The following is a 19,602-nucleotide window of genomic DNA, read 5'->3' on the forward strand; positions in this document are numbered from 1 at the left end:
CAAGCTCCCTAGTAAATAACCTGTGATTAGATATCAATCTGCTTACTTCAACAGCATTTATTTTATCGTTGGCTGAGCAAAATGAGGCCTAACATTCCAATCAATGGTATGTCTATGTTTAACTATCTGTATCACAATAACTTTCAAAGACCACAGCCAATCAATTCCAAAGTTGCAAGAAACATTCTAGCCATCAGTGGAAAGAACCCTTCTGATTGTCATCAAAACAACAAAGCAAAGCCTAACTTCTGCACAGGGCCCATTTGGTGCTGCAAGCAGAAGAGCATTATTGTATCAGAGATAACTCAGCCAGTCATCACCAAGTCACTCTTATTACTTTCCACACTTCATATTTCCAATCAACAGCTGAAATGAGTCAAGCAAACGAAACGGCAGCTCAGGACTGAGGTGCTTTCACAGAGTTGGAGGTAGGGTGGGGTTCAGGACTGGAAGAGTGGGGGCTGCTTCAGATCAGGAGCTATATTGGCTGAGTAGGCGTGAGGCTAGAGATCTGAACCATGGCTACCTCCATACTATGCCTGCTTCAAGCTAGATCACTTACCTTTTCCCAGCCAAAACTGTTACAGTTCATCTAAAACAGTGCCCATTTGGTGCTGCAAGCAGTGATTCTTTTGGCTGCAACATCAAAAGGACGCTGATCAAGGGAAAGCTGTTGTTATTAAATTGAATTTAAAAAAACAAAAGAAGTGGTGCCACTTCAACAACAACAACAATAATAATATTTTGGTTTAGTGGCATTATCCTGTAAAATTGCTACAGGTTCAGGGATAGAAACTGTATTCATGTCACCTCCTGCCAGCTTAGCCTACATATTCCAAGAGATCCCAGCTACTCCCTTACTTCCCCAAAGGAAAAAATTCTCATTTTTCACATTCTATTAGTTGGGCACACCAGGCCTTCCAAAGCAAACAAAAATACAGGACTGTACAAAACAGTCTCACTTACAGACAATACTGAGATGGTTTTCTTCCAGGGAGTTCTCAAAGCCAACAATATAACAAGTGTCAGAGGGGTAGCTGTGTTAGTCTGTATCCACAAAAACGAGGAGCCTGGTGGCACCTTAAAAACTAACAGATTTATTTGGGCATAAGCTTTCGTGGGTAAAAAACTCCACTTCTTCAGATGCATGGAGTCATCTGAAGTAGACTCACTAGAACAGCAAACTCCAGACTGCAAAGCAAGCAGCAGCCAAAGCAGGGACTGCTGTATTAGGAAGAGGTAGTAAAATGTGGCCCAACGAAGGCCACCCCTCCACAGCACTGCCTTGGGTGCAGAACTGTGATGGGGACCCACCCCCAACATTATGGGAACACCATGACACTGCTGGTGCCTCCCCTCTCCCCTGCTATACGGCCCTGGGGGAGAACTGGAGAGGAGGCAGCCAGAGACTCCAGCTGGTAAGTCCAGAAGCAGTGAAAGTAAAAGTACTTCAGATATTTAGAGAGCATTCTACAGTTTTGACTAGACTCTCCCTGCCCTGTGCTGACTAGCAGCTTGTTCCAACCCTTCCCCCTTCTTCCTCCTCAGTCTCTACATCTCATCTTGACTCCAAACCTACACTTTTTACCCTCTTCTCCCTGGTCCTGCCCCCCTCATCCAACCTTCTCTGACTTTTTCTTTCCATTTAGCTTATCCCCTGCTTACCAACCCCCACCTCACAATATCTTGGCACTAACATGTTTCTTGCCATCACATTGTTCTCTCAAGTTGTGTGTTCTACCCCTTCATCTTCTTGTCTATTTAGACCCTAAGCTCTTCAAGAGAAGACCATATACTAGTTGTTTATACGGTGCCTAGCACAATGGGTTGGCCTTTAGGCACTACCATAAAAAACAGGATTACCAACAGCGGCCCAAGCATTCTGAAGACAATAATACAGTTTAATTGTGAATAAGTCATAAAAGTATTTGACAGGTCAGAGAAAGCCCAGTTTACAGGCCCCCCTGAAAGTTTTCACAGCCCAGTCCAAGACCAGATATCAACATCCAGTCAATTAAAAGTTGATGTCTTAAAGTAAAATAACTGTTAAGAAACATCACTAATTGCTTCTAATCCAATATTCCAGTGATTGTTCATATTATCTACGCATGGTCTGAAGGTTGCCTTCTCCTGTGGTTAAATTAAGCTGTTGTTTGCCTTTGAAATCTGCCTATACTTGTCACAAAATGCTTCTAACCCTACAAAACAAAAAACCCCAAACCTTTAGAATCCATATTAACACAGACCCAGTTATGATGGGGCTCTACAAAATGCCAAGGATATCCACATCACAGGAGCAATAATGAAAAAATTGGTCTATAGATCTGAAATGCTATTAAATTGCTCTCCAAATACAAGTTACCTTTTAAGAAAAATAACTTTGGCTGACTACTGATCTCCATCAGCAAAGTTAATTTATTCGGTTTAGACATTTATTGAATGAGCTGTTTAAAAGTGTTCATTCTACAATCTGGAAAACTGCTGAAGTAATTTTAGTGATGTTACTTACTGCACTATTAGCAGGCTTGCCTAACTATTTCACTGGGGTAACACCCTGCCTTTATAATGCCAACAAACATAGTACAAACGAGATTTCTCCAGACACAGTAGTAGATTTTCAAGTGTGATGCATCACATTTTATCCATCCATCTCACATTATTGCTAATGGAAGCTGAATGTCTAATTTTTTTAATGAAAATTTTATACCCAGAGTCTCACTCCATTTCTCTCTCATGTAGAATATTCTGTTAGCAAACAAAACAAGCAAAACTGTATTATTTATTAGGTTTGAAATTTAGAGTTTGACAGAAGGCAGAAATATTGAGAGCCAGTAATAGCGGAGAAAGGATGTGCAGGAAGTTAAGAGAATTAATGATTGTAAGAGGTGTGATTACAAGGTTAAAAGAACCAAGAGAGATTACCGAAAATTCACCATGAGAAAGATTTAAGATTAGCCTTAAAGCTCAGAAGAGTTGCAAAACAATAAAATTGAAGTTAGATTCAGTGTACACTATTAGAACTTCAAAATTCAGTATAGCTCTCTTTAGTCTAATGTTCTCCTCCCTAGCTGCATCCAGGTAAGGAAATTCTATTTGTTTATTAATTATATATTTCTTATGATGGTTTGAATATTTCTGTTAAACCGAAGCTAATAAAACTTCAGTATATTTATTTCTGTGCCCATATTACTCTTCACATCTGTAAATATTTACTTCCCATTTCTTTCCAACATCTGCAAGGGAATAAGCCAACAATTTCTCTACCCATATTTTTATTTGAATCTTCAATAAAATATTTGATCACAATAAATAAGCATGCAGACAGTGCCTCTTATATTAGATTTTCAACTACCACTAAGTATCAATATGATGCATTTCAAAAACAGAAAGCTCAAGATTGAAAGTCCCCATTATTCTTTTCACATAAACCTCTTAAGAAGAGTCTTTTATGACTATCTGTATCAGTACTTCACAAGTGACGATCATTTATTTCAGTTTCTTGTAACAAGTCTGTGTAAACTAAAAACTTCAGGTGTTTGTTTTAACTGCTATTTTAACAAAACCTGATGTCTGCACAGAACTTATATGGCATATTGGCAGATTACACCTCTTAAATGAGCGCAGCAGAACCCTGTAACTAAATAATATTTTTGCTAACCAAATCCCATTTATCTGTGATCTTTTCTGTAGTTTTCTGAGAAAACCATGGAGGTGAGAGAAGACTAGCTCTCCTCCTTCCTCCCCTCCGGCAAAATTTGTCTAGTACTGTATAGCTTAAACAAAATAAAAGGAAAAATAGAAGATTTTTGTCTATGAGCAGAAGTAACATTCTCACTTTCAAGGTTCAATTTTTGCTTTCCTATAAGATGCTTTTTCAGTTAAATGTAAGAATTTTTGTGGGGGGCCCCCCTCCCCTTTTTTTCTTCTTACTGACTCAGTAATGAGGGTCAAACAACTTGTTTATCATATAGCCAGACAGATGGCCACCTCTCTTCGGATCTTTGTTACTAATTTTTTTAGTGGTACCATGGTGAGTGTTTGGAACATCCCAGCTCAGGCTGTATGGGTTATCAGCAGTAATGAGAAAAGAACTGAAGGTTGAAACTCAGATTTTTTTTTTCTCCAAGTTAGTACTTTCTGGTTCCAACAATTAGTAATGGGCCAATTTCAGTATACCACATTGTAGGTTATAGTCTCTGGATGGTTTCAGAAAAGCAAAAACATTTTACAAATCATGGAACGGCAAACAGCCCTGACAGCATGCTATTATTTATGAGACTGCTGGGGTTTTTTTTTTAAACCACTAGTGAATGCACCTAACCAATATCAGAAGTCATATGCCCTTCAGAAATAGTCTAGTCAGAATATGAAGTCTAATATCCACTCCTAATGGAAATGGCACCTTTCCTATCACATCTCCCCAGTAATATTTTTATTACTTAATATTTTTGGTAGTTTGGTTGTATCCATTGCTGGCAAAGAAGTAGTGCATTAGAAAAATTTAACTCCTGGACAACTTTTAATCAAAAGGTTTAAAAAACACTAAGAACTAGACTAAAACATTGACCGTACCGCTAAGTTCAATAAGAGCCAAGAAGAGGATCCTATATTGGGTACAAACTTAAGTTTGTCAAACAAACTATTATGGGATGAAAAGTTTATTTTAAGCTTCTTATGCAAGGTTTTAATGAATGAGGGTGTCATTCGGCAACTAAAATGTCACATTGTAGTTGCTAACAAGACATCCCTGAGCAGGTGATGAGGTTTCCTAGGAATCAATAAAAAATTAGGCTCAAGTTTCAGGTGTGTACATTGGTATAAGACTGTCAGTGAGAGACACTGTGGGCTGATGCCATATGAACAGACCTGTTAATTCTATGGCCGGTGTATAGTGGAATGACATCCAGCAAAGTTGACACCTTATCTAATCATGGACATACTACATACAGCACTTTCAAGAAAGAAGGAAAAAAATAAATACTAATCATGGACAAACATTGTTAAACAAATTATGTCAACTGTTTAACTGAGAAAAATAAATAGTGTTCTATTCAACCTGACTGCCCGGTTTTTAAAATGTCAAACCGAAAACACAAATTCCAGCATATGGGATTATCTGGAGACCCACATGGTTCATGAGATGGGTTAGAACCTTTAGAGAGCAATTATACGACTTCTGTTACTTGTGCTAGTGGAGTAATTGATAGCCAAAGTACTGATCTGAGCCTTAGCATCATTTATATCAATGGTTAAAGATTAGAGGTCTCAGAACAGAGCTTCGAGTAACTAATGGTTTTGCTTGCCTTCCCCACTTCAAGCCATCCAAGACAAGGGATAGCTTCTTTAAAATATAGGTTTAACTGGGCTCTGGTTTTGTTTTAAGAATCTAATCAAGGTATTCAGTTCACAGAGATGAGTCACGAGTATATTACCTAAAGTATATTGCCTGACTAACAATTATTGGGCATATTTGGACATTTTAATACTACATAGTTTTGAGATGCCACGATCTCAGCATTTGTGATGTCAAGTTAGCCAACATAATCCTGGTTCATTGATTGAAATCTGAGACTTGCTGTCAGGTGGCGGGCAAGTTAAAATAAGATAATCATGACGCTGTCTCCACCAGTGAGCAAAGATTTAAAAAACAGAAGACAACCAGCAGACATTATTTGAAAACAAAATCCACTGCCATCTGTGATCACATGTCTCATCACTAGAACACCACAATAGTTTAATCCCTAACACTGCACTGTAAAGGGAGATGAGAGGCCCAGTCTCACAGTGCAATTTTAGGAATATTATTCCAATCCAATAACTCATAAGACAAGATACATTTTTATTCCTATCCAATCACTTTATAGGCATTAATAGCCCAAGCATCCTGACCATATATATTTGGAAGTTAAGATTAGAGAGATACTTCAAATGAAGAGTAAGTCATACAAAACCTTTTTATAAAATGTATCGTGCACTAGCATGTATGTAGCTATTTCCTCTTTAACATTTAACAATTTGCATACAAAGTGTCCAACTATATCATAAAATTGAATAAAATAGTCCATGCTTTCATCATCTGTTTCAGAAAAATCTGTCATACTTTACAGGGTTAATAAACCTATTTCCCATATATGTATTACGACACAGACAGACAAACGCATAGGTCCTCTAGTTGGAGGGGGAAGGAGAGCTAATAATTGATGACATGGGTTGTTTAATGACCATTTTGCTTCAGTCTTCACAGAAAATGTTAATGCTTACCAGATAATCAACACAATATTAACAACAAAGGGGGAAGGAACGCAAGCCAAAAGAGAAAGAACAGAACAGGTTAAAGAACATTTAGGTAAATTAGATCAATTCACATTGGCAGGGCCTGATAAAACTCCTCTTGAGGTACTTTAAGAACTGGCTGAAGCAATCTCAGAACCGTTAGCAATGATCTTCAAGAACTCATGGACAAGAGAATAGCACCCATTGTTAAAAAGGGGAACAGAGAACCTGGGAAATTTTAGACCAATCAACGTAATTTTGATACCTGGAAATATACTGGAAATCACCCTAATTTACGTCTTTGACTTAGTTTCTGACTTAGTGGATCGGCAAGAAGTAGTAGATGTGATATAACTTGATTTACACTTTTGACAGTTCGACGTGACATTCTCATAAGCCAACTAGGGAAATGCGATCTAGATTAAATTACTATAAGGGGTGTACAACTGATATGGCTTGCTGTCAAATTGGGAGTGCGGGTCATACAGCAGTCAGTCCTGAGTCTGGGACTACTCAATGTTTTCATTAATGACTTGGTAATGGAGTGAAGAGTATGCTTATAAAATCTGCAGAGGACAACAAATTGAGAAAGGGGTTGCAAGCACTTTGGAGGACAGGATAAGAACTCAAAAGGACACTGACAAATTAGAGAACTGGGCTGAAATCAACAAAACTTCAATAAAAACAAGTGCAAAGTACAGTAAAAACTGTTTTATCCAGCATACTGGGGATGCTGATAAGTGAAAAATGCCAGTGAACAAAGAGGAAGGGAATTTGGGTGCAGGAGGGTGTGTGGGGTTGGGGCACAGGAGGGAGTTTGAGTGCGGAAGGGGACTCAGAGCAGGGGGTTGGGGGGAGGAGGGTCAGGGCGCTGGATCTGGGCGGCACTCACCTCGACCAGTGCTCACCTCAGGTGGCTCTCCATAAGTGGTGACCTGTCCCGTCTGCTCCTAGGCAGAGGCTCAGCAGGCGGCTCTGCATGCTGCCCCCGCCCAACCCCGAGCACTGGCTCCACAGCTCCCATTGGCCAGGAACCGTGACCAATGGGAGCTGCGGGGGCAGTGCCTGCGGGCGGAGGCAGCATGCAGAGCTGCCTAGCCACACCTCCGCCTAGGATCAGCAAGGACAGGTCGCCGCTTGCGGGGAGCGACGCAGAGCCAGGTAGGGAACCTGCCAGCTCCACGCCAACCAGATTATAAACCGGACTTTCTATGAAGATTAGAAATGCCGGTTTATAGAGCTTTCCAGTTGGTACAGGGCCAGATAACACAACTTTTACTGTAATCCTCTTAGGAAGAAAAAACAACTATAAAATAATGGCTAGGAGATAGTATTGCTGAAAAGGATCTGGGGGCTATATTTGAACACAATTCAGATCAACAATGTGATGCCGTTGAAAGAAAAAGGCTAACATTCTGGGGTGTATTAATAGGTCTCTCATATGTAAGTCATAGGTGGTAATTGTTACAGTCTAGTTGGCACTTGTGAGGACTCAGCTGAAATACTGTGTCCAGTTCTGGGCACCACACGTTGTGGACAAATTAGACAAATGTGGACTAATTGCAGAGTCCAGAGGAGAACGACAAAGTGATAAAGTGATAAAAGGTTTAGAAATCCTGACCTATGAGAAAAGGTTAGAAAAACTGGGCATGCTTAGTCTTGAGAAAAGAAGTCTGTGGTAACAGTCTTCCATTATGTTAAGGGCTGCTATAAAGTGGACTTTAATCAATCGTTCTCCATGTCCACTGAAGGTAGGACAAGAAGTAATGGGCTTAATCTGCAGCAACAAAGATTTAGGTTAGTTATTAGGAAAAAACTTTCTAAATATAAGGGTAGTTAAGCTAAGCCTCCATGATTGAATTTTTTTTAAGAACAGGCTGGATAAATACCTGTCAGGGATGGTATAGGTTTACCTGGTCCTACCTCAGCACAAGGGGCCAAAGTTGATGAATTGAGATCCCTTCCACCCCTACATTTCTAAGATGATCTTTTTAAAAAATTAGATTTATGTACTGTGTACAAGGTCAGCAACACTGAAGTTCATATAAATATAGGATTAGGAATGACAAGGAGGAAGATCTCAGCTTAAAGTTCTGGCTAATCTTATTCTTTTCCCTCCACCATCCAGTATTTTATTATTTTCTCTCTCAAATCACATCAACACTGAAAAATAAAACATTTTTCTGAATATGCATATTAATGCACAAGATGGCAGCGTGGCGTTTTGAGGGGGTTGTTTGTTTGGTTTTTTTACACAATATTTTTAGTTTCTGGCTATTTTCCTGCATTATGTATGAGTCTTTACAAATACAGTTAAGTAATCCTATTTGATTTATAATGTTTTAAAGACACTTAAATTATCAGTAGAATTCTGGAGTAGCCAGCACTATGGGTACCTTTAAAAACCAAAAAGCCCCACCTTGTCATGAGAATTCTACGGAGTCAAGCTCCCACCTCAAATCAACATCAGTCTCGGATTTTGACTCTTTCTAAAATAAAAAGGTATGCCTCTCCATTCTGTTTCCCCAAGCCAATCTCAGGCTGCCAACTGTGGGTGGAGAAGTACCTCCTTGTCACTTGACAGCTATTGCTCTGTCTTGATTAAGCAACAACATTGATAGTATCTGACCAGAATTCTGGCTAATTGTCCTCAGCCAGAAAAAGTGAGCTTTAAGGAAAACAGTAAATATATGAATAAATAGAGATAATTACCTCTGCAACTTTTGGAGGCACTCCATCACCAAGCACTTCCCTAATGAAGCACTGCTGGCTCATGTAACATGAGAGTCCACAAGTTCTCTTGAAAGCATCTCTCAGACGCTTTAGTTCTACATCTGTAACTGTATTAAGAAAAAGAAATTATAATCAAGAAAGATGAGCAGGGAGATTTAGCAGCCTTAATTTCAATATCAAGAAGTCTTTTTACAAAGAAATAAAAACTAAAACATATCCTCGTCTTGCAAATTAAAATACCTAGATAAATTAAATGCACAATTTCTTTAATTTATTAGCACTCAGACATCTGGAAAAATATTCCAGAAAAAGAGTGAAAAGTCATCTAGAACAAAAAATTTAACATCAATTGACTATTCTCTGAATACAATAGTATATTGTAATTGACTATTCTCTGAATACAATAGTATATTGTAATACTTGTTACAAAGATAAACACTGATAATTATACATTATCATGCTACTGAAAAATAAGCTGGCATTATATGCAAATCTGGACTGAGTATAAGCCAAACGGATGATCTGTAACTGATAGTTACCAACACATAGTAAGAGTTGAACTAGCCAAGTTGTTTCATGTAAGCAGTTTTCATTTACCAAATAGGTCTGCTTTTGTGCTATATAAAAAAGTTTCTGCAAATTATCACCTACAGGTCCATATCATAACACAAAAAGCATTAATAGAAAACAGATCTAACTATACTTGGTTAAAGTTTTGTCAGGAGTGGAAAAATCGTTTAAGTTTTTCCTCCACAGTAACAGCTACAAGCTGATTTCTCTACTGACGTATATTGGCACCTATCTATGTCATATGACAAAAGGATTGATGGATCCCCCTTTTACATGCACAAAGGCTTCCTCTTGCCTGCAGGACTGGTCTTTGATTTTAAGATTTTACACTTCCAGCATCTTTCTAATGAAGTTCTTCAAGGTCCTAATTCAGCAAGGCACTTAAGTTTGTGCTTAACTCATGTGCTCGAGTGCCTTGTTTGAATGGAAGTCAAAATGCTCTGACAAAATGAAGTCTCAGCACCCTGTGAGATTCCATGCTATATCCATTTAATAAAGATAATGTTAGGCACAGAAAATGTGCCTTGGTTAAATCCCAGAGTGGGTTAATATGCAGTGTAGCTATAGCCCTGTCGGTTCCAGGATATGGGAGAGACAAGGCAGGTGAAATAATACCAACAGAAGTCGGTCCAATAAAAGGTATCTCACTCACCTTGTCTCTCTAAAATGGGTCAATGACAGAACTGGGAACAGAGCCATGGAGTTTTGATTCCTGTTGCCTATTGCAACACCACTCTCTCCCTTAAGACAGTATGAGCAGCATAACCCCCATCTCAATCCTGCATTTAAGTAGTGTGTTAACAGACTTTTCCTGCTAACTTAAAGTAAAAAAAACCAATGGAATTCAGAAAATGAAGTGCTCTGTTTCTGTCAATGAACAAGTAAAACTGTCCCATACCTAAACTTGATATTTAAAATATCTAAGATCATTCGCTTGCCAATGCAGGAATAATTTCTAGCAAATTTTTGAAAGCACATTATAAGCTATTATCAAAACCCCTTGAATCTCTCCTCACCCAAGTATGTGTTCTAATCACTCTCCATTTATATCCTAAGCGGAAAGGAATGAAACATTAACTGGAATTCCCATCCCTAGGCTGTGTCAGACTGAGACAGGTTTGTGACCCTATTCTGCCATTAGAAGACTATACGACCCAGATCACGCATCAGTGACATTGTAGTGCAGAATAAAGCCATTTTTCACACTGAAGCAAGAACACAAAGCATGCAGCACTGGATGCAAAACTAACATTACCACTAGGGCATCTTTCATCATCTTCATTAGATTACTCAAACAATCTCCCCTCTGAAAGGTCTACAAATCAGCAAGCTAAAAAATAACAAACATGCCTGAATGGTTATTGGGATTTGGGACTTTTTTGTGTGCGTGTTAGAAGCATACAGCACACCACAGATTTCATTCCAACCAGTGTTCTTGAAGATTACAACTTGTCCCTTAACTCATTGAAGATTAATTGTCACTGTTTTGTCAAAATCTTTCGAACCAATTTTGAAATTGGTTCACATTTAAATTAAGGATCTACCTTTCATTAACAACTATGTTCACAAGAAATCCCCACTTTGCTTTTATTTTCATATATATTATTGGTTAAAGACAATGGTATTGAAATGTTCGTATTTTTTTAAACTAAAAACAGGGTTTTAAAAGGTTATGAGAAATGAGATGATAAAGAAAGACAAGAAGCTATTTTGTCAACATTAACGCTGCCATACAGAGATAGTTTTGGCGGAAGGATTTTGCTTGAGCTATTGCCACTGCATATCATACTAATAAAACAAGAACTGACATATAATTAGATGGTCTACTGGCAACGGCTCTGTTATCTGGAGCATAAAGTAACATTTAAATTTCATACGCCCATATCAGTTGCTGTCTATATAGTCATTCCCAATTTATTTCTTGAGAGAAAGTAGGATTCTCTGTAAAGCTTTGCTAAAACACCATGGTCTCGTTAGAAAATTCTCTCGGTGAAAATTCTCTCTTCAGCATGTATCTGGGCACAGGAAACAGAGCCCAAGGAATAACCTCCACAGCTGTAGGTTGCCCCCCAACCTCTTCTGAAGAGTGGGGGACAGGATACAAGGCTAGAGATTCTGCACCTCACCAGAGCCTTCAAACATGTAAGGAATTCATGTAGCAAGGCTCCATACAACGCTTGTCTGACTAAGTATTTTTGTAGGAGTAAATCCAGATACCTAAATCTTGGACAAAATCTAACTGTGCTGAGAACACTGGCTGTCCTAAGATATTTAAGTTCAGGACCTACATGGTAGCATTCTCTGAAATGCTTCCAGTTCCACATGCAGGGCCAGAAAGACAGGCAGAACTACCAGGTCTAAATGCATAGAAGAGACATTGGTGAGGGGAGGACAAATTTAGGCTTATTAAGAACTAGGGAACCTTCTGGGGAAGGAGAAGCCCACAGAGGAAGCATAAGCTGTACCTCAACCAAAATGGAACCAGACTGTTGGCATGTAAAATTAAAAAGGCTGTAGAGGATTTTTTAAAGTAAGGACTGGGGGAAAGCTGACAAGTATGGAGGACCACATCCCTTAGGGATGAATTTATTAAAATGTGAACTTTATAGCCTAATATACAGAATTGGAAAGAAGTTGTTAAAGCACAGGTAGAAGCTAGTGAGGAACAGCCAAACATAAAAGTCCAATTTAAACATAACTCATGAAAGCAACTAAATACTGACAATATGTACAAGAGCTTATATATAAATGCTAGAAATCTACATAAGTCAAATTGTAATAAGAAAAACAGGAAGGAGCACAAACTCTGGCAAGTAAAATGTAAATGTTTATAAAACAAGACAAGAAAGAATTGGCGAAGCAACTGGCTAAAGATGCAAAAACTAACAGTAATTTTTTTAATTTTTAAGGCTATCAAAGGCAGGAAGCCTGCCAAACAAGCAGTCAGGCCGCTCAATGACAAAGGTATTAAAGGAGCACTCCAAGAAGATAAGGCCATTGCAGAGAAGGTAAATGAATTCTTCCATCAGTCCTCACCACAGGAGGTGGGGGCCATGAGAGCTTCTCTTTTTGGGTGACAAATCTGACACACTGTCAAACTGATGTGTGAACAGAAGAGGTTTTACAACAAACTGATAAACTGAACAGTAATATGTCCCAGATGGTATTCACCCCAGGGTTCCAAAAGAACTCAAATATGAAATTGCAGAACGTAGTCTGGAAAGTAGCTAATGTAATGCCAGGAGATCCTGGCAATTACAGGCCAGTGAGCCTAACTTTGGCACTGGGAAAAATGGTAGAAACTATTGTAAATACCACAATGATCAGAGACATGGATAAACACTATTTGTTGGGGATGAACATGGATTTTGTAAAGGGAAATCATGCCTCACCAACCTATTAGAATTCTCTGAAGGAATCAACAAGCATCACAAAACTGGGGTGACCTAGCAACAAAATGGCAGATGAAATTCAACACTGATAGATGCGAAGTAATGCACATTGGAAAACAATCCCAACTATACATATAAAATGATGTGGTCTAAATTAGCTTTTACCACTCAAGAAAGAGACCTTGGAATCATTGTGGATTGTTCTCTGAAAACATCCACTGAATGTGCAGCAGCAGTCAAAAAAGCTAACAGAATATTGGGAATCATTAGGAAAGGGATAGATAATAAGACAGAAAATACCATATTGCCTCTATATAAATGCATGGTACACCCGCACCTTGCATATTGTGTGGAGATCTTGTTGCCTTCTCAAAAAAAGATATATTGGAATTGGAAAAAGTACAGAAAAGGGAAATGGAACAGCTTACATATGAAGAGATTAGTAAGACAGACTTTTCAGCTTGGAAAAGAGATGACTAAGGGGGGATATGATAGAGGTCTATAAAATCGTAACTGGTGTGGAGAAAGTAAATAAGGAAGTATTATTTACTCCTCCTCATAACACAAGAACTAGGGGTCACCAAAAGAAATTAATAAGCAAAAAGTTTAAAACAAACAAAAGGAAATATTTCTTCACACAATGCACAGTCAACCTGTGGAACTCTTTGCCAGAGGATGTTGTGAAGGCCAAGACTATCACAGGGTTCAAAAAAACTAGATAAGTTCATGGAGGATAGGTCCATCAATGGCTATTAGCCAGGATGGGCTGGGATGGTGTCCGTAGCCTCTGTTTGCCAGAAGCTGGGAATGAGCGACAAGGAATGGATCACTTGATGATTACCCATTCTGTTCATTCCCTCTGGGGCACTTGGCATTGGCCACTGTAGGAGACAGGATACTGGGCAAGATGGACCATGGTCTGACCCAGTATGTTCTTATGAAAAAGTGTTCTACTTTACAGTAAAAGAAAAGTATTATTAGGAGACCTTTCAAAAGGGATACGTGTCTTCCAACACAAAAAGAGAAACTTTCTCCCAGCATTGTATTTTTCCACACTGTTGGTTCCAAGTCAATTTCTTTTAGTCTCTGTATAAAATTAATCCAATCTTTGTTGTGATTATACAATGAAGAAAGGCAAAGAAAGATGTTTAAACAACATAACCTAAACCTTGCGTTACCAGATGCTTCAGGGTTTACATAGGTAAGAAGATGTAATATGTACACCGCACTGACTTTCAAGGACCCAATAAATGTATTAAACACACCAACTTGATGCATGGTTACTTAATACCATCCTATCACTCCCAATGCTTTGATTTAATGCACTAAACTAAGTTAAACACCACTTCAGGTTCAGTTTCCTAAAAGAGGTAAAATGCAGAAAGTCAAGAGAATGAATTGAAAGCCAAAACATACACAAGTTCTTAGTTCTACTAATAGCTTTTCACATTTTTTATTAATTACTGCATCGCTGAATTAGAATACAAACCTTAGCATTGTATGAAGAGACATTGCCAATGATTTGTATTTAAATAAACATCGGCTTCATAAAACCTTCCTGAGGGGTAAATATGGATTACTTATATTGGGCCCTTCTCAACCACACCAACAAGAGTATATCATTTTTTCCTGTCTACTGAGCAGAAGCACAGAAAAGAAAAGAACTCGCAGTCCATCAGCCTGGTAGATACAAACATTAGAATCTTATAAGTGGTGGTCTATAGTCTAGCTGGAAAGACTGTAAGCTTCAGGCCATATTCCAATCCATTAACACTGACAGGAGCATGCACTGATTCAGAGCAGTATTACATAGCCTTCTGATTTAATAAAAAGCAATCTGGTACATTTCCAAAGGCTTCATTTCCTTTCTTCCTTCTCCTTCCCATAATCCTAATATTAGTACAAAAGACGCAAAATGAGAACTTTAGGCTAACAGCTTTATCTTGCAACTTCTCACTTTTTTTTTTTAAACTGGATCTCAGCCTTTTGCTTCTGAATCCACTTTCATTTTCTGTCTTTCCAATGTGTGTCCTTTTCACTACATATGCCATCAGAAATTACAAACACTCCTACATGGGACTGCAGTTGCATGACTACAAAGCACACGTCTCCAGCTGTAACGACAACCCTAGCCACTTAGGAAGAGACTAGGATCATGCAATTCCAGTCAATTTCCAAATGTTAATACTGATGCTTCTAGTTACTGTAAAAGCACTATAGAACAGAAGCACGAGAACAATCCCAATGAATTATATTTAAGATTTTCCTGCTTGGTTAAGTGAAAAAATGCAGCATATCACGCCCAATTTAAATCTTCAATTACTGTTGTAACAGAAAATTTCATTTACCTGATAAATGTGAATTGGCTGCATATAATATGCTAAAATATAAAGCTACTTTTTACTCAACCAAATACTTTCCTAGTCATAAATTTATTGGCTGTTCCTTTATAAGATTTATCTGTTTTAATAATTAAAACAATTCATAACCTGGCAACCTTAACTACAGCCATCATTTATATGGCACCTTTAAGGGGCTGGAGAGGAGGATTTGGCCTTCTCCCTTCTTCCACCACCGCCTGATCCTCCTGTTCCCATCTTAGGTATCCTCCCCCTCCACCAGCCTGACACCTATTTCCCCTACTCCAAACCTCTACAAATCTGAATTAGTGGCATTGTGACCAGGTGCCTGGGGTTTCAGTGCCACTCAAGTTTGGCCCAGCCAGCCCCATCACACCTCGAGCTTTCACAGCTTTCATCACAGAGCACTCTACAAAGAATGTATATATAGGAATCACTACACACACCACGGAACTGCAGCCTTCTCTGTGTTTAATATCACCTCTAATGTCTAACACCACATAATATTTCCTGTGCTAAACTCGTGTAGTGAAGAACACTGAACTAAACAAACTGTGGAGCAATTGAGGAAGCTGAATATAATTGTGCAAGTTTGAATTGGACTAGGAAACCAAGAATAAAAAGCCTCTACTTGGAAGTAGTGGATACTGCAGCTGGGAGCGTACCTCCCGAGTCAGGAAGACAGACTCGCAGCTGGCTCCCTCTGAGCTATCGCACTAGAAACAGCAGTATGGACGCTGTGGCACACGCAGGGGCTTCGGCTAGCCACCCAAGTGACCCCTCGGGTTCAAACCTGGGTGATCAGCAAGAGTTACCGCCCAGGCCACAACATTGCACAGCTATTTTTTGCCCACTAGCTTGAGAGGAGCTAGCAGTGGGTCTGTCTATTTAGGCTGAGAAGCTTGCTCCCAACTGCAGTGCAGACACACCCTAGCGCTCAGGACCTCTGTTTTCGATCTCATCCAAAAGGCTGTCCTGCCTGCAGCACACTGACACCTAATGCCATGAAGGACACTGAGCCTATGTCTACACTACAAACTTCACAACGGCACAGCTGTACTGATCCAGCTGCTCCACTGTAAGATCTCATGTAGCCGTTCTATGCCGATAGGAGAGAGCTTGTGGAAGCTTTGTACTTAAGTGTCTAGTCACTCTAACAAGTAGCCGAGTCGTCTGGAAATATAAACTCCCTGTCACAAGGGTCCATAAAACCCTACCAGGCTTTTTAGTTTTAATGGGAAGTTTGGATTTTTTATTTTTTTTTCACCTCAGCATCTTTGCTGTTTGGCAGATACATCATCACTGCTCATACCCAACTGCAATGGGAAACTGAAAAAAATAAATTAAAAAAAATCAGATTTTCCCCTTGACTTATTGGCCCCATGCACCAATGTATTTCTCTACTATGGGGGAGGGGGAGGGAAAAGAGAGAAATTTAACAGATTTGGAAAAGGTCTCCTCTACTTTAAGGGCATCTGGACAACAGTTAAGAACTGTTCTCCTTGTAACATGCCTATTCCTCCTCTATCCTACTTAACATCATACATGGTTGCATACCTACTGAAAGTCTTAATATTTTGGCAGCAGGCCTGAGAAATCTTCAAAAGACTGAGAACAGTGCACTTAATCCCTTCACATTGCTTTCTTTTACTGGTGTTTAACCCCTGGTAAAGAGGAGGGTGAATATTATTATTTTATTTGTATTACAATAGTTCTTAGAGATGAGGGTCTCATTGTACAGTGCCTAGCAAAAAAGAAACAGCCACTGTCCTGAAGAGCTGACTATCCAAGTTCTTCTCTTAGGCTCTTGCTTAAAGATGCACTTTCCAATCCCTTTTGCTCTGTCAGTTCCAAAGATATTCATTAGGAAAAATTCAGTTCCACGCACTTAGGAATCATCATATTGGGGCTATATGTTTATTTTTATTACTTTACAAATAGTGTCTTGGGCATACACCATTCTTGTTCTAATCTACTCAATCACAGTTACGTATCGGTGCCCTCCTATATTTATATCTGATCTACTTATTCTGTCAAGTTGGCCTAACTGATGTAATGATGAATTTTTCTTCGCTAATAACTCGTTTTGCTTTCATTACTACATAAAATATATTGCGCTCACTCAACACTAATATATCAAGTGTTTAATTTGGTTATTCTGCCCAACTTCCTGGCTACAGCCAGTGCTAGATGTGTAATATTCCTCAGGAGACTGTTGATGCGGTTCAGAAAGCAATCATTTACTACATCCATCATCTGTCTATATCTCAGCGTATATCAAAAGGGTTTAATACCAGGAAGGTTCAAGTTACCCAGAGTCATGATCTAGTCATCTTGAAAAGTCGTATGAATTCTAAGTGAGATACTGTGTTTTGTACTACTACTCTGCAACATACCACAACAATTATGAACCCATTGATATAGCATCTAATTTAATATTTTCACAGGAAGCCCAAGAAAATAATTGGACAACTTCTTTCTTCCCAAAAGATGTATTTTGGTATCTCAACAGAAAGCTGTCTATATATGAAGTATATTATAACTGTTTCTGCCTTTACTGAATCTTTAAGAGGAAAGGACCAAGAGCTTTCCACCTGCTTACAGATATGTATATATTTTAGACTACCTGCTAAGTTTAAAAAAAAATATGTTTCCAGGGAGAAGACTCCCAAGGCCCCCTTAACACTTTTTTATATCAGGGAAGGCAAAATAATGCTTATGTATTTTACAGGTAAAGCCACCACTAGTGGCTTCCTGGAGCCACACATAAAATGACAGACCAAACCACGGTCTCGCTTTTTAAACAAAAAAAGGGTATTACTTACACTACCTCTCCCCCCACACCCCCCATCTCCTTCCACCACCGGAATGGAAAGAAACTCTGAGCCCATCCACCTTCTCTGGCTGCTTAAGGTCAGCGCCCTAGTACTTTAGGAGGAAAGAGCTCTGACAACATTAGAAAGCCTGTACTAGTTCAGCACAAGCGGTTAAAATTAATTTCTTCACAACTGGTTATTTAAGCTCCTGAAATCATTATAATTTCTGCTGTACCCAATACATCTTGAAACCTATTTTATTTTGGTCTTCCAGGAACATTGTGTATTGCTGCATTTTAAGTGCCTTTTTCACTCCAGGAATACACAGTGTTTCTATAATTAAACATGGAAAAAATAGCTTACGCCAAACCATGGTTAGACGTTTGAATTAAACCAGCACAAACAAGTAAACACAAAGTGATGGATGATACTACCATCTCCTTTTCTCTACCAGTTATGCCTAAGCCGTGGGTGCATATGTCAATATTTTAATCACTGAAAGAGGTACTTCAGGTTGCTGCCCCCAGAGTTTCACCTAACTTCCATTTTTTATGTCCTGTTCGGTAAGTGTCTACAGAGTCTATTTAATTTTTAGTGTACTTAATTTCAAATACTTTTACACTTTTTATTCCTTTAAACATACATGTCATGAAGTCATTGAACAATCAACAAATGTTGATAAACTTTTATTCACTATTTATCTGGGCCAGATTTCAATCAGTGACCTAAAGATGAAAGGTTCTAGATACCACTAAACCTGAGCCATCCAGTTCCAAAACCTGATGTCCTATGAGGCACAAAAGCTATGTACAAAGGCAATAAAGTGAAACCAGTTTCACTAATAAACCATGGTTTAAAAAAAAAAAAAAAAACTATATGCTTAATACCCACTTCAAACAAATGCAACCGTAACACCTGCCCTAGATTCTGATCTTGTTTACTAAGACAATTCCGCTGCCTCTACCTATTCAATAAGCATTTTTCCATCTCACTAAACTATTACATATTTTAGCATGTGATAAAATGATCATCCCTAATAGCACACAAATTAGTTAAGTCTTCCCCATCCTATGCCTTATACTCACTTTAACATGTGTCTGGTTTTCCTACATAGTAGATAAATAACTGCAGCATGACTTAGACAAAACAACGATTTTATACAAATTTTACTAACAAATTAGAGATTTTGACCATTGGATACTTTTGTTGTGCATATTCAGACTAATATTTTTGCACTCCTCAAAACTGGAGTAAGTCGTAGCAGATTTATTTAAATGTGAAAAACTTCCAATTACTCCTTATTATGTGAATTTGAACTGCAGCTTCACAAGGCTGCTGCTTTAACAAGTAGATAACATTGTATCACAATTCCAGGCACTGAAAATTTAAATGACTAATACAATATGAAAGTTCTCAGTCTGAGATTCCAATGACCTAGTGATTTAAATTAAAAAACCT

General features: G+C 38.6%; 1 protein-coding gene across 6 annotated transcripts in view; it reads right to left on the minus strand.

Moving 5' to 3' along the window:
* The window catches only part of USP32 (ubiquitin specific peptidase 32), a 141,118-nt gene that overhangs the window by 101,752 nt on the left and 19,764 nt on the right, over positions 1 to 19,602 (minus strand). For all 6 annotated transcript variants that reach the window (XM_039507958.1, XM_039507955.1, XM_039507960.1 and 3 more), the window contains exon 2: positions 8,986 to 9,113. In XM_039507958.1, coding sequence (XP_039363892.1) covers positions 8,986 to 9,113 — 128 coding nt within the window. The remainder of the gene's footprint in view (positions 1 to 8,985; positions 9,114 to 19,602) is intronic.

Source organism: Mauremys reevesii, linkage group 20 (genome assembly GCF_016161935.1).
Source record: "Mauremys reevesii isolate NIE-2019 linkage group 20, ASM1616193v1, whole genome shotgun sequence".
NCBI lineage: Eukaryota > Metazoa > Chordata > Testudines > Geoemydidae > Mauremys > Mauremys reevesii.